The sequence below is a fragment of the Mastigoproctus giganteus genome, chromosome 2 (genome assembly GCF_048544385.1).
Source record: "Mastigoproctus giganteus isolate SK-2022 chromosome 2, ASM4854438v1, whole genome shotgun sequence".
In the NCBI taxonomy this organism is placed as follows: domain Eukaryota; kingdom Metazoa; phylum Arthropoda; class Arachnida; order Uropygi; family Thelyphonidae; genus Mastigoproctus; species Mastigoproctus giganteus.
Window position 1 is genome coordinate 232,705,595 of NC_143576.1, and position 26,062 is coordinate 232,731,656.

At 37.0% G+C, this 26,062-nt stretch overlaps 1 protein-coding gene across 2 annotated transcripts in view; it reads right to left on the reverse strand.

Annotated features, from left to right (window-relative positions):
• The window catches only part of Git (ARF GTPase-activating protein GIT1), a 421,403-nt gene that overhangs the window by 235,725 nt on the left and 159,616 nt on the right, over positions 1 to 26,062 (reverse strand). For both annotated transcript variants that reach the window (XM_090369031.1, XM_090369030.1), the window contains exons 7-8: positions 20,470 to 20,564; positions 14,215 to 14,260 (exon numbers count right to left, since the gene is read on the reverse strand). In XM_090369031.1, coding sequence (XP_090225157.1) covers positions 14,215 to 14,260; positions 20,470 to 20,564 — 141 coding nt within the window. The remainder of the gene's footprint in view (positions 1 to 14,214; positions 14,261 to 20,469; positions 20,565 to 26,062) is intronic.

Here is a 26,062-nt window from a genome sequence, read left to right on the forward strand (position 1 = left end):
GTTTCAGTGGGAGACAACAGAGAGTATGTAGTAATCGATGAACACTGCTCTTCGTGGACAAATGTTATTAGTGGAGTTCCCCAGGATTCGGTGTTGGGTCCATTGTTGTTTTGTATATTTATCAATGATATTGATGAAGGTATATATCAGGTTTAATGTTCATGTTTGCAGATGACACAAAGGTTGGAAGGGTTGTTAACAACAGTAAAGACAGTATGCTACTCTTTCGATCTAGGTGGTAGATGGCTCTCATCAACCGGTGAAATACCACCACTTTGCTTATTGGAGGCTTGAAGTGGTGAAACCCATGTTTAGTCTCTAGAGCAAAGTTTCCGGCATCCCCCTCCCCCAATACTTCTTCAACCCTAACCCAAGCACGGTACTAAGTACTATAGGTTCTAATACCTCTCGTGTTTGGGGTTCACATAAAAAAAAAAAAAAAAAAAAAAAAGATGTTGGGCAAATGGGCTGAAAGTGGCAACAAATTTAACATTCACAAATGCAAAGTACTGCATGTGGGTAGCAATAACCGAAGAGAAATGTACCAACTGTTTGGTACTACACTCAGGGAAGTGGAAAGTGAAAAGAACTGGGGGCAATTGTGCAGTCAAATATGAAGTTCACTGAGCAGTTCAGAGGAGCTTCCAGGGCAGGTCATGGAGTCTTGTCAATGATATACAGGCAGTTTTCACTTTACGAGTTTCCGGGTTTACGAGTTGTTTTTTTTTCCAGTATCGAGTATCAACAAAATTGAAAATATGAATATTAATTGCAAAAAATTAATGTTACTAAACATTCATAAATACTGTATTTCAAACCAGGCTCATAGCTATACAATACCCCGCTTCATGATATTAATCCATTACCATCGTATCATGAAAATATCGTAATGTGAACCCAAGAATACGTTGTTTTTTGGTAATTCATTCCACAACCTCGGAAGTTCAAATTTTCGCTATATAAATTCCTAAAAGTCATTTTTATAGTGTATGTAAATTGTATTAGTTACCAATTCAAATAATTAAATGCATTACACTTTCATCGTTATCATATGTTATAAGACCAATTTTGAACAGCTTTGTGATATTTTTCTAAAGCACATTTCTGGAAGTCACGACCATAAAACAATTTGCAGTTTATTGGGCTTTTCTGTTACTGCAAGCAATTATAAACAGGTGGCAAACTCTACGTTATTGCACTTGCAAAAATACTTATAATTGGATTCTGTGGGTTTTTACATTATTATGGGGAAATGTGTTTGCCCTTTACTGAAATCTTCAATTGCATAAAACACATAAATAAATTTTCAGAATCTTCTCTTCATTTCTTTTTTTAAGCTTCATAAACTTGTTACTCTGCACAAATCGTGTTAGTTCAATTTGTGCGTTCTGTTAAAAAATGCTTATGCATGCTATTGAAATTTATAAAGAAAAGAGAATCTTGGAAATAAACGGCTCTTGAAGCATTTCTGAAGAAGACGACTCCTTGTGCAACAAACCAATGACTGCCGAGCCAATAATGAGTGATAAATGAGTGTGCATTTAGTCTATGATGATGATGATGAAGAATAAACATTCTTTAACATTTGTAAGTCATAATTAATTTCTCTATTATTATAATTTGCTTTATTTTCCAGGCTATGTTTTCATTTCTTTGGATAAATCAATCATTGTTTAAACAAACTAATTAGCTAACTAATTTCATTGTTGATAACACATAATCAACAATGAAATTAGTTTTTTCATTGTTTCATCAACCTATTTTTAACATTATGTCTATGGGAAATAAATTCCCGCTTTACACGTGCACACTAGGAACGAATTAACTTGTAAAGTTGAGAACTACCTGTATAGGAATTTTGCTAGAAGGGACAGGGAGGTGATTATCCCATTATATAAGGCAATAGTCAGGCCACACCTAGAGTACTGTGACAGGTCTGGAGGCCTCATTTTAGGAAGGATGTAGAGTTGCTAGAACGAGTACAAAGAACGGCAAAAAGATTGGTGAGGGGAACAAAGGGGTGCTCTTACCAAGAAAGGCTTAAGTTCTGCAAATTGCAGCACCTGGGGAGTAGGCACCTGCGAGGTGATCTGATTGAGGTGTATAAGGCCTTGAATAGGTTGAGCAAGCTGAATGCTGATGGTATTCTTCCTCTTGCTCAGATTAAGAACCTGAAGGGGCACAGATTCAAATTGAGGAAAGACAGTTGTAGAATAGATGTGCGGAAATTTGCCTTTAGCCAGCGGGTAGTTGATTGGTAGAACAGACTTCCATCTTTTGTTGTGGAAGTTGATAGCCTAAATAAATTTAAGGCTGAGCTGGACAAGCATTTGGCATGAATGGAGGGGTGAAATGGGAGTTTTTTTTTGTTTTTTTTTTGGCTGTTGCTGCATAAGCTTGTATTCTTGCATCATATGCCTGTACTAATGATAATGCTAACTAGTGACTACTATTTTCCCTGGAACAGATGTCAGTCTTAGATGTCTATAATTACTCACTTCACCCTTGATCCCCATTTGTGAACTGAGGACACTTCCCAAGTACATCACAACTCCACTGCTGCCAACCTTAATATAATTGGATAGATCCCATTTACCCCAGGAGTTTTATTTATGTTTTGCTTAAAAACTTTGTTCCACTTATCACAAAATCATTTAGCTCCCTGTTAGAATTTGATAAACATCTGGAATCCTCTTCCTCATAGAATTCATGTGCAAAGCGAATGTAGATGCAAAATACCTATTCAGTTTGTCTGCAACCTGAACAGAATCATCAACAGTTAAACCATTGACATCAAGTGGACCAATGTCGTTTTACTGTTAGTATAAGTACAGAAGTCTTTACTGCTTTTCTTTTCATTCTTTGCCAGAGAGAATGCCAGAGAGAAATAAACTAGTTTATTTCTACCATAGGCTTCTGTATCGTCTGATAATTTATATGCATCTCATGCATTTTTCTGTTCTGCTACAAGCCTCATCAGTTAGTGTGATATCCATTTAGGTCTAAGTCTTAACAGTATTTCTTAGTATGAATCCTAGTAGCATCTACATTTACTTCCCTGAATGCTTCCCATTTAGTATTTGCTGTTGATAACATCATCACATCATCAGTTGCTCCTACTACAGAGAATTTAAAACCTGCCTGAGGCCAATGTAGTCACACTTGTGAAAGCAAAAGCCCTTCCCTTTACCCTTAAGAGTAGACAACTACTTAAAAGTAGTTGTCTACTCTTAAGGGTAAAGGGAGCTAAATCCCACATCAGTACACTGTGATCACTGTGACTCAGTGTCTTTTAACTGGAGGTTCTCAATGCATGAAGAGTCACTGCTGATATCAGATCAAGAATACTGCTTCCTCTTGTTGTCTCTCTAATATACTGCTGTAGAAAACAGTCATTCAATAAATCCACAAAAGTCTTCCTAATGTGCTAGTCTCTAATCCACAGGGTCCACTCAATATCTGTTAAGTTAAAGTCCCCCATTATAAGATACTCTGATTTAGTGGCACACTATATGTCTATATACAATTTTTATACCCACCACAGTCATTAGGCCTATAGCACACTTCTACTCTTATTTTCATTTTCCCAGTGCTGATGTCACTGGGAAACTGACTCAACTGCAATGGCCATCCATGTCGACTGGATGCACTGCCTTAGATTTAATATGCTTCTTAACTAAAAGCATAACCCCACCCTGTCTCGTTTGACCTTTCTCTACGGAAAACAGTACGGAAGTCAATGTGAACAGGTGTGTGAGTGAGGTCTGCTTGATTAGTAAATTGTGGAAGGTACTACTTCTGACACATTATTATTAAGTAGTGGCAACAGTATTTAGGAGTCATATGTTATCTTTGACGACTATTATCCTTTTGCTATTTGCATTTCAGTCCCCATTTCTTTTTTCCCTTTCTTTGTTCTGGAAGTTACATATTTCACAATAAGCACTCTTATTGTGAAAACAACAGTTGTATTTGGACTTACCTGCTGTTAAATAAAATGTCTGAACTATAAAATGTCTGAACCAGACAATGACATCCAAGAAACAAAGCCCACAGTGGCCCTAAAATGGCAAACCCAGAATTTACCAGTAGTCAATTACCCAAAAGAAGGAGGATTTCAAAGTAAATTAATGAACAAGAAAAAGACTAAAAACATGGTAAAATTGCTGACAAGTTCACTTAGTAGTAGTGATAGCTCCCAAAATGCAAGATTTACAAAGAAATGAAAATGAAGCAAATGAACTACAAACAACATTATCAGTATCAGTGTCCAGTTATTATCGACATTAGATGCAATAGACTATACCTAAGAATAAACTGGAGAAACTCATGGCAGCCTAATCCAAACGAATTACCACTACAGTCAGGCTCCAGATTATTGAATTATGATTACAATTAGAGCAACAAATAACAGCTGCATGTAATAAACTAAATCTTTTAAAGTTGGAACTAGAGACAAGGAAAAATGAAACAAACCTGACTATCATGCAGGCACTAAAGTCAAACATCACAGAATAAGTTCAACAAAAATCTGCCACTAGACAGGGAAAAAAATAATAGACCTAGACTAGAGACAAAAGAAACCTAGTTCAAGAACATTATAATCCCGAGACTAACTGAAAATTCACAACTCACTTCTGAAGCAGCACACAAAGCTGTTGTTGAGCAATTAGCCCATCATTTCAGCAAGATGAAACTGAAATCTGTATGCAAGTTCAGAAGTATGGGAGTCATCATAAAAGCAGCAAAATCAACGGATGCTTGATTTTACAGTATAAACAAATTTTTGTTCTATTAATATGTAACTATTTACTTATTTAAAACTAGTAGTATATATCGTGATTTAATATAATAAATGATCTCCCCAAAATGTCAAAGCTAGGATTAAAAACAGAGGCTCAAAAACCAAGGGGACCCTACTGTCTGACATTCAAAGAAATACTCCCATGTATTTGCCCATGGAGGATATTTATTATAACAACTTTGAAGGCAAACAAAAAATTTAAGAATTCATACAAAAAATGGTTTTAAAAAGGGCTACACTGTATCTTTGAGCTTACCCCAAAATATCACACAGATTTTGGGAGCATTCTGATATGGTGAGGTGCTTTAGACATACTTCACACACATGTGCTCAGAAAGACAGCATATGTGGACACTGTGCTACCTTTGGGAATGCATACAGTGGCTGTCAATCCAAAGACTCCCAACCTAAATGTTCCAGCCACAAGACAGCACATTGCAGTTATTCCCATTGACTGTGTGATACTCACTGTCCTGTTTACCAGTGGGATGTTAAACAGGACAATTATAAACAAGGAGAAATTATGCATAATAAAAATATGAATACTGTGCTGAAGTTCTTCCAATTTAAGGTCCAGATAGCATGTGCCATTGTAGACTAGTTGAAATTAATCATGGAAGAGCACAACACTGATATCCTAACCATCAAGGAACCATACATATATTTGAGTTCAGTCAGGGGGATCTCCAGTCCTTCAGAGTGGTACAGACCATCTGACACCACCTGGGTGGCAATATTGATCAGAAATACAAACATAACTGTGACCATGTCCTTATACTCATTATTTACAAACTTCTCTGGAGAAATTATCAGGTCAGAGAATACTGGTGGCAATAGACACCAATTGTCAATCTGGACTCTGGCACAGTCCAACTGAAGATATTACTAGTACTCACAATGGCCAGATACTGGAGGAGTTTCTTGTAACAACATCTCTCATGGTTCTAAATAGGCCACACCATTTGTCCACCTTTAGCTCTACCTTGTGGGAATCAACAATTGATGTCACCTTAGCAACTGCCTTGATATCACACAAAATAACAAACTGGTGCGTCCATGATGCATGAACTAGATTAGATCACAAATATCACAAATTGACTATATAAGTCAACTGGAGGCACCCTCGACCCCCATTCTTTGACATCACAAGTTATAGTATTAAAAACACTGATTGGGATACATTACAGCAGACATTAACATAAGCAATATTCAGCCAGACTTGCACTTGCACCTAACACCTCGAACCACTGCATGAAAATTACACAAGTATTAACTTTTTGTAAAATATAAAGATCTGCTCATACCTTTTGATAGGAAAATTCTTCAGCCCGATGCTCACATCAAATTGATCCAATTAATACATTATGCGAAAGGACTAAATTTATAACACTATCTTATGCTTTAAAAATATTGTTAATATGTACGGGTTTTTTAAAAAACTAATCTTGTATTCAATTTCCATTATCTACTCACTGCCAAAAGGAAGAGTAAAGTGTAGCCGATGCACATCAACCCACCCAAAACAAAACTAACCAACAATAACAGACTGGAAACTGAAGACAATTGTCAAATTTACTTAAAATATTTTTGACTAAACTTCTTTATAAGGGATTAGGTTATTTCAGTATGATCCATGCTCACAAGAAGTAAAGTGACATACTTAACAATATCCACTCTCTTATATAATAAGATTCAATTAAAATTAGCGTTCCGCAACTAGATTATTTTTGTTAACCAATGTAAATAGTGCCATTTACACATGCGCATAAAGGTCCATGCGTCCGAAATAGTGTACGGTCTATGTACATTTATAGAGTTAGGGTTTAACTTCATTTCGAGTGTTTTGGCTATCAAGAGCTTTGTATATTCTTATTGTGCATTAATTATTCTTGCCTCATTAAAAAGAAAAACTCGATTCTCATGGATGGCATGAAAGGAAAGTTCAGACGCACCTGTCCTTTTTGCCCTCCTGGATGCCTGGTGGTGTTGAATTTGCATCGAAAGATAATTTTGGGTAGAACCAATGTAAAAAGAGTTACATTCCCCACATGCAATGTTATAGACTATGTTGGTTCATTCCATGCAAACGATTGTAGTTGTCTTCCTCATCTTCAATACTGTGTGGAGTTTACTTATGGACTATGCAACAAGTTTAAATTCCGTGTTTTTAAAAATATTAATAAATTGTTTATACCACTGTTGTACATAAGGAACTTTAATAAAAAGCAGATTCTGATTTTTGTGTAGTGTTCTTATTAAGTGAAACAGATTCTGATTTTTTTTCGCCTGTCGTTGAATACTCTCAATTGTACCTAATGTATATCCCCTGTTCAAAAATCTTGTAGAGTTCCCTAAGTTCATTATTAAGAGATTCCTGCATAGAACTATATCTGTATGCATTATAAAATTGGTTGAAAATGATACTTATTTTATAAGTAAAAGGGTGATAACTCGAATAATGCAAACATTTTCCAGTGTTTGTTGGTTTGCGAGTATATTTTAAAATGTATGTTATCGTTGACTCTTGTTAATGTAAAGTTAAGAAAATTTATAGATTTCTCTCCCAGTTTCTCCTCCTCTAAAGTGAATTTAAGTGTCGTATGAATTTTGTTTTAAGAATCCATAATTATAATATCTTTATGAGAAATAACAAGGATATCATCTAGGTATCTACCATAAAATGTTAAACTGGGAATATACGGATTTAAATATAATTGTTCAATATTGATAAGGTAAATTTCCACAGCAAGGCCATTCAAGCTAAGTCCCATTGGAAGCCCAAACATTTTCCTGTAGATGCTCGATTGAAAACCAATGTAATTTGTTTGAATGAGAAATCAGATTAAATAAAAATTTCAGTTTTTGGTAACCTGGTTTAATTCAGCATTGTGGAATCACTGTTAATCAAATCCCATAATGTATTGAGTGAATAATTAACATCTACATTAGTATATAATGAGACAACAACTAGGGAAAACAATTTATCACCATTATCTAACATTTTGTCTTAATTTATTAAAAAGTGACTCTGAATATGAATTTTAAAATAAGACGTAAAGGTTTTATAATATCATATAAATATGATGCAAGGGATGGAAAGGCCGAATTTTTTGTAGGAGCCAATAGGTCTAATCAGCTACCCCGTTTTACGCAACTTAATTTGTCCAAACATGGTAGGTACATTATTGGTTCTAGCTTTCAGATTCTTTAGTGTTGCCGTCTTTCTTCTTGTATTCAGTCAGAGTGTTATTGTGCTGTTTTATCAAGTTGTCAAATGTCCTTCTATTTTCCAGTTGATAGGTTGAGTTATTGGATATATATTATTTAATTTCTCAATATAATCCTTCCTGTTTAAGATGACCACAGTGTCCCCTTTATCCGCTCTTTGTATTACAATATTATATTTTTTTCTTAATTTTTGTAAACCGATCCTTTCTTCTTTAGATAGTTTGGGTGCTTTGAATTATTGATAACATTGTTGATCTGCTATATTAATCCTTCTTTATTCTTACTATTTCTTAAGCCGTATTCAAATTCAATTACTGTTTGTTTTTTCGGAAGTCGTGTAGGTGGCAGATTATAATTAAGACCTTTATTAAGGAGATTTATTTGCACTGTGGATAAATTATACGAGGATAAATTCATGACACAGGTTTGAATTATTACCCTGCCTATCTGTATTATTAAATATAATGTCATTATAACACGGAATTTAAAATTGTTGCACAGCCTATAAGTAAACTCCACACGGTATTGAAGATGAGGAATACAACTACAATTGTTTGCATGGAACAAACCAACAGTCTATAACATTGCATGTGGGGAGTGCAATTCTTTTTACATTGGCTCTACCCAAAATTATCTTTCGATGCAAATTCAACAACACCAGGCATCCATGAGAGCAAAAAGGACAGGTGCTTCTAAACTTTCCTTTCATGCCATCCATGAGAATCATGTTTTTCTTTTTAATGAGGCAAGAGCAATTAATACACAATATGAATATACCAAGCTCTTGATAGCCGAAACACTTGAAATAAAGTTAAACCTGAACTTCATAAATGTACATAGACCATACACTATTTCAGACTCGTGGACCTTTATGCGCATGTGTAAATAGCACTATTTGCATTGGTTAACAAAAATAATCTAGTCGCTGGACGCTAATTCATTTGAATCTTATTATATTAGAGAGTGGATATTGTTAAGTGTGTCACTTTACTTCTTGTGAGCATGGATCATACCAAAATAACCTAATCCTTTATAAAGAAGTTTGACAATTGTCTTTGGTTTCCAGTCTGTTTTTTTTTTTTTTTTTCTTTTGGTAGTTGTTGGCGCATCGGCTTCTGTGGCCATAGTGCACCTCCCAAAGTTTTTGCAGTACTTTGATCCAAGCACGAGGCGGGATTCGAACCCACGACCTTTGGGTTGCCAGGCAGGCACCTTACCCACCTGGCTAGCCCGGTCGGCGGTTTCCAGTCTGTTATTGCTGGTTAGTTTAGTTCTGGGTGGGTTGATGTGCATTGGCTACGCTTTGCTCTTCCTTTTCGCAGTGAGTAGATAATGGAAATTGAACACAAGATTTATTTTTTTAAGAAACCCGTACATATTAATAATATTTTTAAAGCATAAGATCGTGTTATAAATTTAGTCCTTTCACATAATGTATTAATTGGATCAATTTGATGTGAGCATCAGGCTAAAGAATAATTTTCCTATCAAAAGGTATGAATAGATCTTTATATTTTGCAAATGGTACTTAAGTCGGAAGGATTGAGCTTTATAGCTCTTATATTTTGAAATCTAACAAGTATTAACAAAAGTTTGCAATTCCTCTATGTAGAAAAAGAAACCAAAACTAAATACAGTTCCCTGCTGGTCCCCCAGAGCTGGAATCTCACCAGCAAAGGGTCCATCAGGCAAGAAAGAATTGCCAACGGGTTCAAGCTAACTGGCCTGAGAATGAGGTAAATGTGCTGATGGAAACTTACAAGACCCTCAGGAACAACTACACCGTCCTCATAAGGTTCAAGAAAAAGGAATCCTGGCATCTGGTTGGGATGTCTGGGAATTCCAACCGTTGGGAAGTAATGTACCAGATTGTCACAAACAAGCTTCCACCACGCTTGGTTTGGATTTTATTGGCACATTAGCAGCTAAGGCTATAATGCACCAAAACCAGGTCATTTCCACCATAGTAAATACCATCACTGCCATGGATGGTGGTGATGGTGAATTATTATGTTAGTGAATTATATCTTAGTGAATTATTCCCTGTATATGATCATGCTCTTACCACAGACCAACAAGAAATTTGTAACAATAATCAGAATTACTATACTGAAGAAATAGAACCTCCCTTTTGCCAAGAAGAGCTAAAGGCAGCTTTAGACCACACAGAAAATAACAAATGTCCAGGACTATTTCAAGGGAGGAAGTCAAGAAATTTTCTGCAGCCTTCCCTAACCAACTACTTCACCTATACAACAACTGCCTGGCACAGGGAGTGTTCCCAACCCCATAGAAACAGACTCTACTTAGGCTTATAATCAAGAACCCTGATAAGCTAACCACTGAGACCAGATCTTACCAGCCTACAGCTTTGCTACCAGTGCTTGGTAAAATCTTAGAGAGAATGATTTTATGCTGGCTACTAGATCACTATCAGAGGACAGCTCTGTACTCAGATAAGCAGTTTGTGATGTCAAGCCAGGCCACTCAACTGAGGATGCAATGCAGCAACTACTTAATGCAGCCAACAACACAGAGGAGAAATATCTGCTGGCCATCTCTGTTGATTCTGCTGGTGCCTTCAACAGTTTGTGGTGACCCAGCATTCTCAGAAGGTTAAGCTACGCCAAGGTGCCAACGAACCTCTAAAATTATCTGCAGCTACCTCAAGAAGAGAAAAGCAATAGTCAGGATCAAATTTCAAGTAAAAAGCAGAACAATTATAAAAGGCTGTCCTCAGGCTCTGCACTGGGACAGCCTTTTATAATTGTTCTTTTGGACATTCTTTTGTGCCATTGTAGTGGATGAGTTCCTGAATAAGGACTTAAATCCAGCAGATGCTTTTGCTGATGACCTGGTCATCATAGTGAGGGAAAATAACAGTAGAAAACTGGAAAATCTGGGTAATACTGCCTTACTAACATTGCAAGACTAGACATAAGTCCATAAATTAAAAATTCTCACCAGATAAAACCAAAACTTTGTTCTTCATCACCGTTCCAACCTTAGGTTGGAATAGTGATGAAGAACGAGGTGGGTCAAAGCCTACCATCTTTTCTGTCTTCCCAGATCTTGTCTTCTTTCATTCTCTCCCACTCAATTTCCTTTGTTTCCACATCTCTAATCTGATCTCTCCACCTCTTCCTGGGTCTTCCTCTCGGCCTCTTCTTGTCCATTTTAATCTCAAACATTCTTTTTGGTAATCTGTCAAAGTTCATTCCCTTCACGTGTCCAAACAATCGCAAACGTGATGTAATCATCTTCTGCCTCAAAATTTTTATTCCAAATTCATTCCTATATCAGTATTTCTTATTTTATCTCTTCTAGTTTTAGCTGGCATGGTTCTTAGCACCTTCATTTCCATTGCTTAGACTCTGCTAGAATCCCTTTTATTCATTCTCCATGTCTCAGCAGCATAGGTCAATATAAGGACCAAACCAAAACTATCCTTCTGAAAGGCACCCTTAGAAGAGCAACACTTATAAAAATTAATAGCACTTTTATCAGAATGGTCCAAGAACTAAAATATCTTGGTATAATTTTCAATAACAAGTTGTCATTTTTCCCCCATATTGAACATATAGTTAAAAAAAGTTAGAAATTATGATGGCCCGATCTCCAGGATCAGCAGTGCTGAATTGGCTTCTTAATAAGAAAACATTAGGCTTATTATGTATAAAGCAGCCTTCATCCCTGCCATTTCCTATGGGGCTGGTATCTGGTTCCGTGGGACATTATTAGTTAGAAACAAGAGGAAATTAGAAAGCATTCAAAGAACCATTCTATACATTATAATCAGAGCTTGCTGCATGGTGAATATCCCTGCCTTGCAAGTTTTGACAAGTACTCTCCCCTGGATTTGTAAAATAGTACACTGAGGACTATACTACAGGCTAAAAAAAGCCATACCGACACACCTGGAATACCCAGCTGTTGGGTGGGTATGGCTTTTCCCTAGCCAATGATGTGACTAGGGAAAGAAAAAAGGATTTCCACTGAGTTAATTTAATGATCACAAGCAAACTAAGAGGGGTCCACAAAGGGAGAGATGACTAGGAGATTTCTATGTAGCTTGGTTTCTCTGAAACCACCTCCTTAGCTCTCCCCAGGACTGCTCATGACTTTCATCAAAACTAGATATGGGTCCTTTGAGGCCAAGCTCCACCAGCTTGTTTCTCCCAAAGACTGTCAGCACAGTGCATGAGTGCTCAAACTATGACAATCTCCAGAGTCTACTAATTTCAAGGATTGGCCTGTTACCTAGTCATGAACACCTCTTTATTACAGGAAAAAGCCTATTATGTAGCTCTTAAGAAATGTGCACTGAAAATATTTCAGACATGCAGACAGAACCTGAGACAAAATGCTGTACTAATACCGCCCCCTGCTACTTATAAATAGTACTAAATGAGAGTTAATCCAAATCCCATCAAGCTGATCCTTGCCAGACTTGATTTCCTCAATGTGATAACTCCCAGCTTAACCTCTGGCACCCTGTGTGTGTGCACGCGCGACTGGATGAACATGCGTGTGCAAGGTTATTGTGTAGATGAGAATGAATATATGATCACTTGTGAATGTGTGCGCGTAGAGTGCTGAGAGAATGTGTATGAGCATGGCTGTTACAGAGTGTTGTATATACATGAAAACGTAAATAAATACATTGAGCAGCATCTTGAAATACTTCTCTGTCTGAATGTGTGTGTGCGTGTGTGTGTGCTTGGTGTGAGTAAATGTGTATAATTTTAAGGAGAGAATGTTGGGCAAGCATGCATACGTGTGTGAATTTTACATGTCTGGTCCGACATGAGTTGGAATCCCCTTACCTGTATGTACGTTTGTTGAGAGAAAGAGAGAGTGACCTTAACCTGCAAAAAAAGAGGCATGTGTGTCGTCCCAAATTCAGGTTGCTGTAATGAAAGAAGTGGAAGATTGAAAGCAAGAGAATGATCCCTAAATGTTGAAGAATGCATGTGAACCCTTGAAAATATGTCTAAAAATAACAATAAATAAATAAATAATTTCATTTGTTATCCAGGGTGCTATGGCCTGTCTGTTCATTGGGGAGGGTGAATGCTGGGCAAAAGGATGTGTAAATGACATGTTATCCCACTTACCTGTGCCTCTGTATATACAAAAAAATAAAGTAAGTGTGCTGTCAGAACATGGTGAAATTGCTGTGTGATATGCGAGTATGTGTAAATTTACACTATCAACTTCCACAACGACAGAAGTTTGTTCCAGCAATCAACCACCAGCTGGCTAAAGACAAATTTCTGCACATCTATTCTACAACTGCCTTTGCTCAATTTGAATTCATGCCCCGTCAGGTGCATAATCTGAGCAAAAAGAAGAATGCCATCAGCACTGAGCTTACTAAAAACCATTCAAGGCCATATATACCTCAATCAGATTACATGGCAGGTGCCGTCTCAAGACGCTGCAATTTGCAAAACTTAAGCCCATTTTTCGTAACAGCAACCCTTTGTTCCACTTACTAATCTCTTTACCCTTCTCTGGACGTGTTCCAGCAGCTTGGCATCCTTCCAAAAGTGAGGCCTCCAGACCTGAATGCATTACTCAAGATGCGGCCTGACCATGGCCTTATACAAAGGGACAATCACCTCCTTATCCCTGCTAGCAAAATTCCTGTATACCATTGATAAGACTCCCATAAACTGCTCTGGCAGCCTGTCTTTACTGCTCAGAAAACTTCATATCTGACTGCACAATTACCCATAGGTCTTTTCATTCTCCAACTACCTTGAGTGTAGTACCACAGAGTTGGAGAAATATTTGGGTGAAATCATATAATGAGAGATTTTTTAAAGGCTGATGCTAAATAAGCTTAGATTCCTTGAAACATTTTGCCATTATTAATACTAACTGAAATCAACTTAAATTTAAGTTAATATTAATATTTCCCATCCATTCCCCTCCATTTCAAGACAAGATTTTAAAGTATAAACAAACTTGTTCTATTAATTTGTTCTATTAGTAACTATTTACTTATTGAAAACTAGTAGTATATATTGTGATTTCATTCTACTTTTAATATGCTTATATAAATAAATAACATCATTAAAATACATTTTGCTTAAGCTAAAGGACAACTTACACAATTTTAACAATATTACTCTTATTGTTAAGATTGTGTAAGTTAAAAAAACATGCAATCTTACCTGTCAGCCATTTCTGGTATTATAAAATGCTGCCCGGAGCAGTGATCTACATAAAAAAAATATATACTATTCTTTGTCTCAGTCCAAAAATATTTTTTTATATAAGAGTGCAAAATATTCTATAATAAGTGGCAAAAGTTCACTGACTGTAAGGATAGTTTCATCAGACAGGATCACTTAAATAGTAATTGAATTGCAAATGAAATAGCATGGTTTTATAAATGTGAAATTATGTTTAACTAACCAGGTCAGCTATTTTTACATCATTCATGAGCTAGATGTATGAATAATTGACACTGTTTACTTGGATTTCAGCAAAATATTTGACTTAGTCCTACATTAGAGGTCCTGCATAAATTGGAATGTGTTAGAATAACAGGGAAAATACTTAGATGGACTGAAGAATGGCCGGACAGCAGTATTCAGAGGAACATGATTAATGGTTATTCTTCTCATTGGGCTAACATAGTAGTGGAGTTCTCTAAGGTTTGGTACTGGGACCACTGCTATTTTTGATTTTCCTAAATGACACTGATGAAGGGACACGGGGTGTGAAGTCAAAATTTGCAGACGATATCAAGATCAGTAGAGTAGTTAATGATCAGAGCCAAGCAGAGCTCTTTCAGAATGACTTAGATAGTTGTTGTTTGTTTATTATTTGGTTTTTAGGAGCATTAGCAACTAAGGCCATATTGTTCCGGGGATATGCGATGGTCATTCCCTGACCTTTCCGCATCCACAGTATTTGGTGGAAACGGGCTCGAACCCCGGTCTAATCAAGAAGCGTGTGCTACGCACTGTTGTTCCTTCCCACCTGGTTACGAAGGCACCTGACTTAGATAGACTTCAGGGATAGTCAGAAAAGTGGCAGCTACATAAATTTACACTTAATGGTTTGAAATAATAATAGTAGAAAGAAAGGGATTTCGGGATTATGATATGGTCAGATGTGAAATTCTCTGAGCAGTGTAGACAGGTGGCAAGGAAGGCACACAAGGTATCCTATCGATAATTTATCATACATTTGTGTATCATATGGAGGTCATAATCCCACTGTATAATGCAACTGTAAAACCACACTTGGAATACTGTGTTCAAGTATGGATACTTTAACTTAAAAAAAAAACAAAGTTTGAGCTTCTTGAAAAGTTCCAAGATGGGCAATGCACCAGGTGAGATCAGCAAAAGGGCATCCATATGAGGAAAGAATATTTGGGATAAAGAACTTGGAAACTAGACACCTTGGAGGAAACGTGATCGGGTCTCTGAGAGGTGAAAGTAAAATGAATGAGAGTGGAATTCACTGTTACAAATGACTTGAAAACTAGGAGTAATAAATTCAAATTACACAGAAAGAGGTTTAGACTAGATTGCATGAAGTTTGCTTTTAGGTCCACTAGTTGTTAATTACTGGAATAAGTTATCTCCATGGGTGGTAGAGGCTGACAGTTGGGGAAATTCAAAGGTCAGCTGGATAGACACTTATGTTAGGAAGGAGAGTCAAATAAGCAGTTTATTTTATTATTTCATCATCGTCGTCATATTCAGCTATTGTTGATCCATTGCAAGATTATGGGTTCCTCAACGTGTTTACAGCAACAGCAGTCTTGTGCATTCTGTTGCAATTGTACACCAGCAAATTTCACAATTTCATTGATCCACCTCATCTTTGGTCTTTTGCTTGGGTGTTTAGAGTCAAATGGTATCTATTCCCAGGATCCTGAGCTGGATATCATCATTCTTCCCTTTCTTGGTAATTCCTCTCTCTCTCAGGGTAACTCAGGAATTTTTTTTTTTTTTGGCTGGTGCAGCATAAGCCTCAGTCTTCCTTACACCATATGACTAATAATAATAATATTCCAAAATTCGTTTAGTTATTTTATTATTTTTAATTAATCATTGTTTCTTTATTTTGGCAGTACATCAAAAGCATAGTGCTCCCTTGAACCATATGGCTAATACTAATATCAATTTACTTTCAGTTAAATCAAAAAATTATATAATGAATCAGCAAAAAATAACATGGTTAGGTTTGGGTTTTTTTTTTTTTTTTTTTTTAGGAGCATTAGCAACTAAGGCCATACTGCTCCGGGGATATGCAGTGGTCATTCCCTGACCTTTCTGCATCCTCCGTATTTGGTGGTCATGTGCTCGAATCCCGGTCTAATCAAGAAGCGTGTACTACGCACTGCTGCTCCTGCCCACCTGGCTACGGAGGCACCTCCATGGTTAAGAAATTTCCTCAAACAACAGTTGCAACTGCCCAAAAAATTCAAGAAGCTATATATATATATACATATCAACTCTGAGTGAGTGTGAGTGTGTGTGTGTGTGTGCACACGCACAGGGGAGGAGGAACACTTATTTCAATGAATCATGCAGATGTATTCAAACTTAAGGACATTCGGTGTTTGGAATATATGACAAATCTGACACAGCCTTCTATTCAATTTAGTATAGGAACCTATGGAACTTCAAAGATACATCAATACTACCATGTGAGCAAGAGGAAAATCTTCAAGAAAGCATTCTTCACAAAACTCTAGCAGATTCGCTATCAACAGGGCTATTGTTCACATTTAAACTTATTCAATATATTGTGATATTTATTGTAATTTAAGTTTAATTTTAAGAGTAAATTTTTAAAGGTAATTCATCAATACTTATTTTTGATATTTTTTTGATTTAAATCTTTACTTAAATGTAATAATGGTTTCAACTGGAAAAGGTATGCCTAACATGTCAAACAATATCATGATTGACAGAGAAAATGTTACTAACAATTGTCCTGTGCATTATGGCCTTTGTCCTTGTACTTGCTGCAGCATACATGCAAAACTTTCTCTAGTAATTCTTTTCAGTGTGCTAGATGGAGGGAAAGCAACAAACATTAAACCTTAAATTATAAGTCGGTGTACTGTCAGGCAAGACTGTCTTTTAAGAACATAAGTAATGCCCCAGAGAAAAACTGAACTGGGGACTCAACAGAGATTCACGTGTCTGATTCTATATTGGCTTGTTGTTATTTCGTTTTTAGGAGCATTAGCAACTAAGGCCATATTGCTCTGGGGATATGCCATGGTCATTCCCTGACCTTTCCTCATCCTCCATATTTGGTGGCTCACGGGCTCAAACCCCGGTCTAATCAAGAAGCATGTGCTACGCACTACTGCTTCTACATTGGCAATGCTCTCCCAAGTCTGCCACAGAACTGAATCTAATCTTTCCATACAAAATGCTTTGGGTCCACAGGAATTAGCCTCACTTGGGGATTCAACTGTGAGGGAAACAGGAAATAAATATTCTGTAATAAAGACAGATAGAAAAGAGTCAGGTATGTCTACCAGGTGCAAAAACTGATGAAGTGATCAGTTTCAAAACTAATATTCATCACTGTCATTAGTCTTTCTCTGGTTATCAGTAGCTGTAGTCTATGAATATTCATTTTTTTTTTTTACTTATATTTTTATTTTATATATATATGTATGTAAATGCTAAGTTAAAAGAATAATAAGGAATTGTTATCATATCTTGAATAGTATACCATTCCTGATTATTCTTTTAAAATTCTATTATTTTATTATTTTTCATTATTCAATATAAAATCCATTTTTCACTTCTCTACTTCCATCGTGCAAGGGTGGAAGTGCAGAAGCAAGAATCTGGCTTTATATATAGTTAATCTAGATAATTCCAGGGACCTTAAACACAAGGACAGACAGCTAAACTCCCAAGTACTCTATTTGATTACTTTCTACTTTTATGCTGTCTGTTGTCTTTTATATTTTCCACCTTCAATTCTATTAGTTTTAAAAAGGAATAATGTGAAGGTTTCCAAACTTCTATCTTGCCTACTTTTAGTTTCATAGCCCTCTTAGGTGCACATATATACACACACATAAAGCACCCCTTGTCTTCATTATATTCTCCTGTCAGTCTGCATATAATAACTCTACTCCTAATGGATGGGTTTTCATAAATTTTATATTTGGCTTGTTCAAAAAATTTGACCAGATCATCCTAAATTTCATTAAAAATAAGGTTTTTTTTTTTTTTTTTTTTAAGAAAACACCCCAAACACGAGAGGTATTAGAACCAATAGTGCTTGGTACCATGCTTGGGTTGGAGGTTGAGAGGATGAAAGAAGATATTTGTTGCCATTAAACTTGAACTTCTGTAGACTAATTTTCAGGAAATACATATGAAGGAAGGTTGTTCCAGAAAACAACAGTTGAATGAATAAATGAGGAAGATGAAAAGTTGGTTCTGTGAGTTTGAAGTTGGACAGTAAATGGACGTTGGCTGGTGGCAGCACTTGTTCGGACTGTTTTGAAAGAGAGAGCAGGAATTATAAAGCCAATTCAGAAGAACAGTGCCCATGGAAGTATCTGTAGAACAGACATGCGGCAGAAACAGTACGTCAATGAGACAGCGAGGGAAGAGACTCTGTTAGAGAGGAGTCATTAATTAACCTAACTGCACTTTTCCGAATAGAATCTAAAGCCTGAGAGAGATTTTGGGGGCACCGCCTCAAATGTGAGAACAATATTCCATGGTAGGGCGGATTTGCAATTTGTACAGAGTGAACAGCTGTTTGGAAGAAAAGTAACGCCGAGAGCAAAAGTAAAAACCACGTTTTTTAGATGCAGAGGAAGCAATATTTGTAATGTGCTTGTCCCGAGAGAGATTAGAAGTCAGGGTAATCCCCAAAAGAGAATCATTTTGCCTAGAAATCGGAATGTCACCAAAGATAAGCATAGGAGTGGAAGAATTCTTTTTGCAAGATATAAGACAAGACTGCGTTTTAGAAGGATTGAAATCAACTAAGTTGTCATTGCCCCACTCAAGAATTACCTGGAGGTCAGCATTTAAGGAATTGGTAGCGGATATTCAAGAAGTTGAAGCTGATTAAGCAGGGCAAGGTTTCTCAAAATGGAAAGTGGAATGCAATGTGCTATCATCAACAAAACTGTGGATAGGATTTCCAGTCAATGGAAGGTCATTAATATACAAGAGGAAAAGAGTGGGGGAAAGAACTGAACCTTGGGAGACATCAGCATTAATGGAGAAGTTAGAAGGCAGAGTCATCTACCATTACCTAAGTGATAACCAATCACATAATTATCCCATAAGTGATAACCAATTACAAAAAACAGTTGGCAAATCATAAGATGGAAGCTTGTTTAGAAGACCTTTATGCCAAACATGATTGAAAGCCTTTGAGATGTCAAGAGCAACTGCTTGTGTTTCACCAAACTTTTCCTTTGAATTAGTCCATAAATGGATAACATAAGCCAGAATATCACCAGTGGATTGAAACTGACGGAATCCATACCGGTGATCATTGATCAGACGGAAGGTTTTAAGGTAGTTTAAGAGTCGGCGGTTAATTGATTTCTCCATTACTTTAGAAAGAGTAGAAGTAATTGCAATGGGATGATAACTGGATGGGAGGGATTTGTCACCCTTTTTAGGAACTGGCTGGATATGAGCAAATTCCCAAGCAGAAGGAAAAACACCTTTGGAATAAGAAAGTGAAAAAAGCGGCAAAGAACAGGAGTAAGTTCAGGAGCACAGATTTTGAGAACAAGTGGAGAAATACCATTGGGAACTCGATATTTCTTAGCATCAAGATTTGTTAAACTCCTTCTGACCTACTTTTGACGGAAGACCACAAGGGGCATTGAATGGAGCATGTTGGAAATGGTGGGAGGTGTTTTACCAAGATCATAAATACATGAGTTGGAAGAAAATTGGTGTGTGTGTTATTTTACGCTAATTTTATTATTTTCATTATTTTGTGCTATTTTTATTATTTCTCTGATATTTTGATTTTTTTTTTTTTTTTTTTTTTTGGTAATATGTCTTGGGAATATAATTACATATCCAATACATCACAATTGTCAACTAACCTGATGCATTTATAATATACACTGCTGCACTCTGACACTTGTTTTTCAGATGACAGTGACAATAGGTAATACCTTATTCTTCATTACCATTTTACTTCTTCATAGACTTTTTTTAAATATATATCCTGTCAAGGGTAAAATTTTTAATACCAGTGCATATTTCTGGTGCCTGTTTCATAATTATAAGAACATTTAGCAACAATATATCTCTGTCAGCTTGCTGTATTCATATAAATTTAGGAAATTTACCTGTAAGCTTCATTTATATTACAGAAGAAAAGAAATATCACAGTACACATGATTAAAGACATAAAAAAAATCAACAATTAATAATAATACATACCAGGTTTTCGTCCACAGAGATAGTAAGCTAGTCTATCGGTAAGTTCATATTGGCACTCTACTAGCCTGTCGGCTAAATCTAAATGGCTTGCTTCCCTGTAAAATTATGGTAAATTTTTTCTTTCAAATCATTTAAGTGTCAGGCAGATTAAGTTTTAAGTAAAATGCCAAAACGCAGCTTAAAAAGAAAACAAATTCTAGGTATAAAATTATTTTGCAAGCTTTCTTATTTAAAGGTAACTTTTTAAAATTAATAAATGAATTGGATTGATCTGTCTATTTGTCACTTGGATACTAAGAATAAAAACTAACATTTTTCATATATTTCTGAGTGGTACAGAAAACAATAAGTGGAAAAATATGCTTGCAATATTTTTCCATCCTGAGATAACTTTGCATTCTCTGAAATACCTATGTAGTACCCAGTTGCGCCACCATTAGCATGCAACATGGCCTGTATCTATTGTAGCATAGATTCATGGGCAATGTCCATGGGTATAGTAATCTGTGCAGAGCATATCCTGGAGTTGCAGTATACAGGTAACCCTCGTATAACGGTAGTTTGGTTCCTACAAAATCTCGTGTAATGCAAAACAGTGTTATATGGGACTAAGAATCAGTACAAAAAGGGGGTTACGTTCCAAAACCTAACAAATATTAACTAATAGCATAACATAGGTTATGCTATTAGATAAGAAACACATAAAAACCAAGGAAGTGAAGCCAGTCGACATTGCTGGACAGTGCAGTGTTGAGTCAGTTTGGTGTGACATAAGCATTGGGAGATCAAAATTGAGAGTAGGAGTGTGCTATAGGCCTAATGACTCTGATGAGTATAATAAGGAACTGTACAGGGAAATAGAGTGGGCCAGTAAATCAGAGAGTCTTATAATGGGAGATTTTAATTTCCCAGACTGGAATTTGGGGGCTGGTTACTCACACACTAGCAGGGCTTTTGTGGATTTATTGGATGATTGTTTTCTACATCAGCATGTTCGGGAGGCAACTAGAGAGAGTAATACTCTTGATTTGATTATCAGCAGTGATTCTTCATGCATTAAGAATCTGCAGATAAATGAACCACTAGGTGGCAGTGATCACAGTGTGCTGAAGTGGGATTTACTCAAAGAGGTAACTACCATTAGGGGTAAAGGGAAGGGTTATTGCTTCCGTAAAGGCGACTACGATGGACTGAGACAGTATTTAAATTCTATACAGTGGTACCAACTGATGATGTTACCAACAGCAAATTCAAAATGGGAAGCATTCAAAGAACTTATCTTGGAAGCTACTAGGCTTTACATACCAACTAAGAAATATTGTTCAAGGTTTAGGCCAAAATGGATGTCAGATGAACTAATGAGGCATATGGCAGAGAAGAAAAATGCATGGGATACTTACAAATTAACACATGACACAGAAGCCTATGATAGATACAAGTTCATATGCAACCAAGTTACAAAGGAGGTTAGGCAGCGAAGGCAGATTACGAGAAATCTTTGGCAAGGGATGCAAAGAAAAACAGCAAAGAGTTCTTTACTTATGTAAACTCTAGAAGGAAGGGGATGAATCAGATTGGTCCACTTGATATTGATGGGTCAACTGTTGATGATCCTGCTCAGGTAGTTAACAAACTAAATGAATATTTTGCATCGACATTCACACATGAGGAGTTATTCAGCAAGGGGAATGCCAGAGGTGTATTCAACTCTAGCAGTAAGCTAGAGAATCTTGAAATAACTGGGAGTAAAGTGGAGGAGAAACTGTTGAAGATAAACACAAGAAAGGCACCCGGGGTGGATGGGATCTATCCAGTTATATTAAAGGAGGCAGCAAAGGAAGTAAGCAAACCCTTAGCCATAATTATGAGAGCTTCGTTGGACTCAGGGGAGGTACCCATAGACTGGAAATGTGCAAATGTGACCCCAATTCACAAAGGAGGATCAAAGGCTGACACAAGTAATTATAGACCTGTGAGCTTAACTTCTGTTCCAGGAAAATTAATGGAGGCACTGGTTAAAGAAGCACTGCAGGATCATTTAGACAGGACTTCAGTTATAGCTCAGACACAGCATGGTTTTGTTAAGGGGAAGTCTTGCCTGACCAACTTGATTGGATACTATGATGCAGTCACAAAAGAACTGGATGCAGGGAATAACTTTGATATTATATACTTGGATCTTAGAAAGGCTTTTGATACTGTTGCACATGGAAGACTGCTACACAAATTGGAGCAGTGTGACATTGGAGGCAATTTGCTGCTATGGATAAAGGGGTGGTTGAGGGGGGAGAAGACAGAGAGTGGTAATCAATGGACACTGCTCATCGTGGACTAATGTTATTAGTGGAGTCCCTCAGGGCTCAGTGTTGGGTCCATTATTGTTTTCTGTATTTATAAATGATATTGATGATGGTATATCAAGCTTAATGTCCAAGTTTGCAGATGATACAAAGGTTGGCAGGGTTGTCAAGGACACTACTGACACTATGCTGCTGCAACAGGATCTGGAAAGGTTGAGCAGATGGGCTGAGAGGTGGCAAATGAAGTTTAACACTGACAAATGTAAAGTACTACACATGGGAAACAGCAACCCCAGAGCAACGTATCAACTCTGTGGTACTACACTGACAGTGGTAGAGAATGAAAGGGACTTGGGGGTGGTTGTGCAGGCAGATATGAAGTTCTCTGAGCAGTGCAGACGGGCTGCAAGAGTAGCTCATGGAGTATTGTCAATGATATACAGGAATTTTTCCAGCAGGGATAAGGAGGTGATTATTCCCTTGTATAAGGTAATGGGCAAGCCACACCTAGAGTACTGTATACAGGTCTGGAGGCCTCATTTCAAGAAGTATGTAGAGCTGCTGGAACGAGTACAGGGAAGGGCAACAAGATTAGTGAATGGAACAAAGGGGTGCTCTTACGAAGAAAGGCTTAAGTTTTGCAAATTACAGTGTCTGGAGACTAGGCACCAGCGAGGTGATCTGATAGAGGTGTATAAAGCCTTGAATGGTTTAAGCATGCTCAATGCTGATGGGATTCTTCCTCTAGCTCAGAAAAATCACCTGAGAGGGCATAAATTCAAATTGAGGAAAGACAGATGTAGGATAGACGTGCGGAAATTTGCCTTTAGCCAGCGGGTGGTTGGTTGGTGGAACAGACTCCCATCCCTTGTGGTGGAGGTTGATAGCCTAAATAAGTTTAAGGCTCAGCTGGACAGGTATTTTGAACGAACAGAGGGGTGAAGTGGAAGTGGTTTTTTTTTTTTTTTTTTGGCTGATGCTGCATAAGCTTGCTTTCTTGCATCAAATGCCTCTACTAATGCTAATGCTAATATACACAATTTTTTTTTTATAACTAACGGAAACTTAATTTTTATAGCAGTAATAACTTAATATTTTAACTTTATTTTTATAAAAGTAATAACTGTAATAATAGTAAATGAACAAACTTCTTATCTAACAAACTGTGATACTTATATGTGAGATAATATACGTTCATTTAATTTTTCTTTCTCTTCATCACTACCCCAGGGGCTCACATCTAGTGAGTATGGGCTTGGCACACCCAGGGTCCTGAGCTGGATATCATCATTCTTCTCTTTCTTGGTGATTTCCTTCTCTCTCTCTCTCTCAGGGAAACTCAAATTTTTTTTTTTGGCTGGTGCAGCATAAGCCTCAGGCTTCCTTGCACCATATGGCTAATAATAATAATAATAATAATAATAGGCCCAATCTCTTCTGTAGCATCTAGATTTTGTGTGCCTCCTGCTCTCTTTAAAAGTCATGAACTGCACTCTTCAAAGTCACAATTTTTATGGTCTCAAAGAAACAAGTTCCATAGCACAGAATCTAACCCAGGGATCTCCCAACAAAATACAGTAGACCCCTGCTTTAAGTGATATGTGAAAATTGGAAAAATATTTTCCAGTTAGCAAAATAAAAATAAATTTGCACTTACATACATAGCTTAATTAATACGTACTGTAATATGTACATACTAATTGATATTTCTGTTCACCTACCTTTTTTTTTTGGTTGTAAAATTTAATAGAGTAAAAATGATAAGCAATTAATAACAAAGAACATGGCACGCACAAGTTGCAACAAACACGATATGCACAAGTGAGATATGGAGTAATGAGTTTCTGAAAATTTATTTATGTTTTTTATATGATTGAATATTTCATGGAAGGGGAAACATTTCACCATAATAACATGAAAACCCACAGAATTCCAGCTATCAGTACTACAGCAAATGCAATAAGATCGCTTACTACCCATTTATAATAGATTCCACTAACAGAAAAGCCCAATAAACCGAAATGTGCAAATTGCTTTTATTGTTTTATGGTAGTGACCTCCAGAAATGTGCTTTAGAAAAATACTATGAAGGCAATAACGACTAGTGAGTCAATGGCAGGGATTCAAAAAGGAATGGAAACATCGAAAATTACATCTAACATAATAGCAGGGTTTACTCAGCACGAAATCTCAAAAATACCATGTTATGCGAGATTTCCTGCCATTCCCAAACTGTGTTAGAGCGAAACCTTGTTATATAAGTAGCGTGTTGTGAGAAGATTACAGCAATTTATCAATTGTGTTAGAGTAAAACTGCTGTAAAAGTACCATGCTATTCGGGGGTTGCCTGTATTTGGGTTGAGATTGGGTGAGTTTGGCTACCAGAAGAATGGACACAGAACTTACTGGAATGAACATCATCCAATGTTGTTGCAGCCTTGTGACAAGAAGCATTATCATGCTATATGACACCTTGGTATTCCAGGAAGATGGTCACCATAAATGGACCTGTACAAGTCTCCAGTAAGGTGCTGACAGTTAAGTTCCAGGGACCCAGTGCCCTCCTATCCAAATATGCCTCAGACCGTTGTGCTAGCTGCACTGGCCTGTATAACCCCTTTAATGCTGTAGGATCCAAGAGCCTCTCACTTAGTAGACTATACCTTCACCCATCTGTCCACAAGGTGCAGCTGGAAAAATGACTGACTGAACCAGACAACCCATTTTGAGTCATCCACTGTCCAGTGGTTCTGCTCTCAATCCACAGTAGGCACATTTGCTTACAACTATAGTCCATTTGCTACAGTACAGCATTGGACACCAGCAGTTAGGTTATTGTTGGTAACAGCCCACCAACTGATTGCGAGAGCCAAATCATGCTAGTGCTCGAAGCACAATCCACATTGAAATGGTCATGCTATCCTTTTAATGTACTGCATTGTGGACTAATATTATTAGTAGGGTTCAGTGTTGAGTCCATTGTTGTTTTCTGTGTTCATTAATGATATTGATGGTATATCAGGCTTAATGTCCATGTTTGTAGACTATATGAAGGTTGGCAGGGTTGTTAATGACACTAATGACAGTACACTGCTGCAACAGGATCTAGAAAAGTTGGACAGATGGGCTGAGAGGCGACAACTGAAGTTTAACATTGACAAATGTAAAGTACTGCATATGGAAAGCAGTAACCCCAGAGTAATGCATCAACTGTGTGGTACTACACTGATAGTGGTAGAGAGTGAAAAGGATCTGGGGGTAATTGAGCAGGCAGATTTTATGAGCAGTGCAGA